General features: G+C 38.3%; 1 protein-coding gene across 1 annotated transcript; it reads left to right on the forward strand.

Moving 5' to 3' along the window:
* The first annotated feature begins 1,198 nt into the window (after positions 1–1,198).
* Positions 1,199–4,285, forward strand: LOC117904873 (exocyst complex component EXO70E2). The gene is made up of 2 exons (XM_034817679.1): positions 1,199–1,407; positions 1,516–4,285. The coding sequence occupies exon 2, from the start codon at positions 2,154–2,156 to the stop codon at positions 4,083–4,085; it is 1,932 nt and encodes a 643-aa protein (XP_034673570.1). The 5' UTR covers positions 1,199–1,407; positions 1,516–2,153; the 3' UTR covers positions 4,086–4,285.
* Positions 4,286–5,174: the final 889 nt, after the last annotated feature.

Raw genomic sequence — 5,174 nt, forward strand, 5'->3', positions numbered from 1 at the left:
GTTAGGTAAGGCTTAATAGTACATTAAGTTATTTTATAATTTTTATCTATTTTTTTCATTTGTTTTTAGAAGTGTTAAAATGTTTAAATTCCCTAAAATTCTAAAATATTTTTTGATTTGTTCTTTAGTTTATTAAATAAATCGGAAATATCAATTTGTTTATTATTTTACAAGTGAATTTTATTATAATAATTTTGAAAACTTTGGTTGTGTGACCCTTTGTGAGGATAGTGATGTAATGCAATCCTTCTTAATAAAAGTGTTATTTGCTTTTGGTATATTTCGAGACTAGCCACCTACCGCAAGTCCCAATATTCAAGCACAACGTTAATGGATCAAAGTAAAATATTTGTTTGTACAATTCTTTTGAATATGATTTGATTATGCAATGTTTTATTTGGGTTTATCTTTAGATTGAAAGTCTTGAATTTTTCAAAAAAAAAAATGAATTAAATTATTGAATTATATGAGCTTGCTTGTTAATTGATTTTTATAAAGATATGATATTTTTCGTGATTTAATCATGTATTATACTTAATCTTTTTTATTGAACCATTTTTCCTTACTAAATTGTCAAGTTCAGTCTTCTCTATCATTTCGCTTTCAGATACAAGTGACATCGGTAAAGAAAGTTCAAGATAGAAAGGGCGTTTTTTTATAGACAATCTAGAATTGTTCATTTAGGATTTTTGTCGTAGTATTTGAGATATTTTATTTAGTTTTAGATTTGTTAGTTAATAACATTATTGTGTTGGCCTTTAAAAGGTTTATTTGTGAAATGACCATGTTATCCAAAACTTATTATTAATTAATTACCTTCAAAAAATGAACTCAAGATATTTGCCAAAGAAAAAATTGACAGTTCATATCATAATGAACGACTTATAATGAAATCAAATGAAAAAAAAAATAAAATTGAAGAAATATCTATTGAATTTTTCATCTTGATTGTTGAATATCATTGAACGATGACAGAGACCATGAAAATAAGATATAAAACAATAAAAATGGACATATGGAATCCATAAACCGCGGTTGTATCTTGTACGATTTAGGACGTCCAAAAGGAACAAAGGCCAAAGACAGTGAAAATAAAGACAAGCATATGATTATGTAAGCGGAACTGTGTGATGGGCCGATGGCAACCTAGGATTGGGCAGTGGGACAACACTGTAGCAAGTTCATGTTCCCAAGAAACTTTGAGTCAAATGTCAACGCACGCTATCGGACATTTACGAAGTTTCAGCTTCAATTGCTCTCTCTTTTTTTCCTCCTACTATTCATATTTTCCTTCATTTTCTCGGCACAAAAAAACGCGGAATTGGCTTATTTTCCTCCCAAAAGGCCATTCACCCTTTTCATGGCAGTTGTCTCGATTCAGTCACGTATCAAGAAGGAGATTCATGGGTTAGTTTGTCTACCAGTTTTCCTCTTTGACGTCTGTTGTTGTTGTTGTTGTTGATGATGTTTTTGGTTTATTTTCTTCTTTTTATTGTTGTTGGTTTTCCGAAACAGAGTTGTTGATTTGGGGTTGATTTCTGGGGTTTCTGGAGTTTTGGATTCGTCTTTTGTGTTATTCTTTGATAGGACTATGCGAGAGAGCATGACAAAAAATTTTGTGTGATTGTACTAGATCTTCATGGCATATGCAGCTTGAAATTTCTTGAACTTGATTTGTGATCGTGAATTTTCAGTAATTTTTCTTCATTCCTGGGTCTTGGGTAAGTGGGCTTCCTCCATCTTCTTCACTTCTGGGTCTGGTTCTTTGCAGCAGTTCAGATGGGCTGGTGGGTTTCACTTCTCTTGTAAGTGTAACTGTTGAATCACCTCTTGTAACCTAGAACTGCTGAATCCATTCTCTTGCAAAGTGAATTTCTTATCCATAGAGCCTTTGAATTTTTTATTTCTTTCCCCTATAACATCGCAACAATTTCCCCACGTCTGAGATTAAATTCTATCTGGGGGGCTTTCTCTTGTACCCCAGTTCATGTTTTGTCCTTTTGAGTCTGTTCTGGCAACGATTTGATTTGATTTGATTCGGGTTCCTCCAATTTGAGAGGCTTGGTAGATTTGGGTCTCCATTTCCTTTTGAGGGTTTTCAAGGTTTCGATTTTTTGGTTGGTGATTCTTTCCCTCCATCAATCTTCCTTGTCATGGAGGAGTGCAGAGCAATAATCCCAACCTATGAAGGAGAAGAACATGTGGTGGCTGCAGCTCATCATATGGTGAAGGCACTAATGGCAAGTAAGAACCTCACGGGGGATTTCAAAAAAATCCTAGTGGATCTTGACACCCACCTGTCCACCATGACCATCCTCAATGAAAGAAAGGAAGATGAATTGAGTGAGGTTGAATTGCGGCTCAAATGTGCAGAGAAGAAGATAATGAATCGGGAGTCGAAGCAGTTGATGATATGGGACTCGGGTTCTAAGCAAGTGTCGGAGTATCTGCAAGCTGTTGAAGAAGTCCAAACCTTGAAAGAAAGTTTGGAGAGCTTGTCTTTGAATGGAGGTGAGAAACAGAAGAGACTACTTCGCCAAGCGGAGAGCATTCTGCAGATCGCAATGGTAAGGCTTGAGGAAGAGCTACTCCACATTCTTCGACACAAGAAGCAATCCTTTGAGCCTGAATTCGCATCTTTTCATTCTTGTGAGGAGGTTGTTGTGTATGAAGAATCCATTGTTTCGGTGGAAGATGACATCTCTGAGGACTCATCAAGGAGAGATAGCAATGGGGATGAATCCAAGGAATATACAATTGGTTTGATCAATCCAGAAGTAATTCCTCATCTCAAATCCATTGCAAATGTGATGTTTGCTTCCAACTATGACCAGGAATTTTGCCAGGCTTTCATTGGTGCCCGGAAAGATGCCTTGGATGAGTACTTGGGCATTCTTGAGCTGGAGAAACTCAGCATTGAGGATGTGCTGAGGATGGATTGGGGAAACTTGAACTACGAGATAAAGAAGTGGATCAGGGCTATGAAGATAATCGTTCGGGTTTATCTGGCTAGCGAGAAACGGCTATGCGATCACATCTTGGGGGATTTTGGATCCATTAATCCAATTTGCTTTGTTGAAACTTCAAAGACTTCAATGTTGCGCCTCTTGAATTTTGGTGAAGCTGTAGCAATTGGGCAGCATCTGCCGGAGAAGTTGTTCAGCTTATTGAACATGTATGAGGCTCTGGCAGATCTTCTCCTACACATAGATGCTCTGTTCTCTGAAGAAGCCGGCGCTTCCATCAGGATTGATTTCCACAAGCTTCAAAGGGAATTGGGTGATGCTGCGGGAGCAACTTTTATGGAATTTGAGACTGCTATTGCATCATACACATCAACGAGCCCTTTCCCAGGAGGTGGCATTCTCCATCTCACCAGGTATGTCATGAATTACATCAAGATCCTTACTGAATACAGCAATACGCTCAATTTGCTTCTCAAGGACCAGAATGGGGAGGATCCAGAGCCTCTTATTGAAGCAGAGAATGCGCAGGGTGTTCCTTCTCAAGTAGTCTGTCCAGTAGCTCATCACCTTCGTTCAATCGCATCTCTCCTGGAATCGAACCTTGAAAGCAGATCCAAATTATACAAAGATGTGTCTTTACAACACATATTTTTTATGAACAACATTCACTACATGGTCCAGAAGGTTAAGGGGTCTGAACTGAGGGGTTTCTTTGGTGATGAATGGATCAGGAAGCACATGGTGAAGGTTCAGCAGCGTGTGACAAGCTACGAGAGAACTACTTGGAGTTCAGTCCTTTCTTTGCTTAGAGAAGATGGAAATTCGGGTTCAAGTTCACCCTGGAAGATGATTCTTAAAGAGAGGTGCAGGGGCTTCAGTATTGCTTTTGAGGAGGTATACAAAAACCAGACAGCCTGGTCTATCCCTGATCCTCAGCTTCGTGATAATTTACGAATTTTGACTTCACAGAAAATAATCCAGGCATATCGGGGTTTTATTGGGAGGAACTCTGAAAATCTCAGTGACAAGCACATCAAGTACTCAGCAGATGATCTGGAGAATTATGTCCACAATCTCTTTGAAGGGTCACCAAAATCACTGAACAATAGAAGGAAGTGAAATCTGAATAGTTTTGAGTTTCAGTATTCGTTTTCTTTGCTCCTTAATTATTTCATATTTGTCATTGATGTAAACATGTTAAGTGATTCACTCTATGGCTACAGTCAACGGTTCTCAAGCTGCAAAACTAGGCTGTTATATAACTGTAACTTTATCTTGTGATAATATTGAGTGGGATTATAGGCAGGGTTACATGGTTATTTCCTTCCCTCTTTTTGCTATGCTCTATGTGCCTATGTTTTTTAATATTAGCATGGGAAGATGCTGGCAAAGAACTCAACACTGCCTGATCACATTTTCAGGGTCCAAAACATTAAACAATGCCTTAGATCCTAGACCCAAATCCTTCTATGCTCCAGGGGTACAATTAAAACTGAAAATAGAAATCGAAAAACAGAGTACTCCTTGCAAAACTAGGACAATGCTACCCTTTTTGTTTACCCAGATTAAACTGGTCTAGGATTTTGTCCCAATTCCAGTTAATTATGTTTGTGTTTGAAGATAAGAAAGTGATGATGATAGTGATGGCATTCAATGTTGGACAGAAGCATCCTAGTGATCTTGACACTTCCTGTTGTACAGGGGCCCCAAGGCCTGGACGCATTCAAACTGGTTTTCTATATGGTGTTGGCGTCCTCCTTGGTTGAGCTTGACCTAGTTTGGTTGAGGCACTAGTTGGGTATAAGCCAGGAAGGTAGATAAGGTGGTGAACATGATGGTCTTTAATCCAGCCAAAAGTGACTGAGTGATACTGGCCCTTAATAACTTCCATGGCTGGACAAAGTCAAGACCCTGAAGACTTAGGCAGCTTTATCAGGGTTTTTTCAGGTACATGTGCATCATAAAGATGCAAGTTGGGGGTGCAGTTGATGCATGGGTCCAAACCATAGTACACCACATTCATTTCAGCCATTTTCTTCAAAATTGCTATGACTTGTACTCAGAAAATAATCTTGCACATTTCAGTTCTAATGCTTATCTAACCAATCTTTCACAAGCTTTAAGGTTATTTTTGGTTGGCTGAATATAACATCGGATAGAATAAGAGAAGGGCTAGCATATCCTATCCCATGTTTGGTTGGTGATGGG

This window comes from Vitis riparia, chromosome 17 (assembly GCF_004353265.1).
Source record: "Vitis riparia cultivar Riparia Gloire de Montpellier isolate 1030 chromosome 17, EGFV_Vit.rip_1.0, whole genome shotgun sequence".
Lineage (NCBI taxonomy): Eukaryota > Viridiplantae > Streptophyta > Magnoliopsida > Vitales > Vitaceae > Vitis > Vitis riparia.

Bases quoted from the DNA above. Each gene is read 5' to 3' on its own strand.
- LOC117904873 (XM_034817679.1), top strand. From the start codon at position 2,154: ATGGAGGAGTGCAGAGCAATAATCCCAACCTATGAAGGAGAAGAACAT.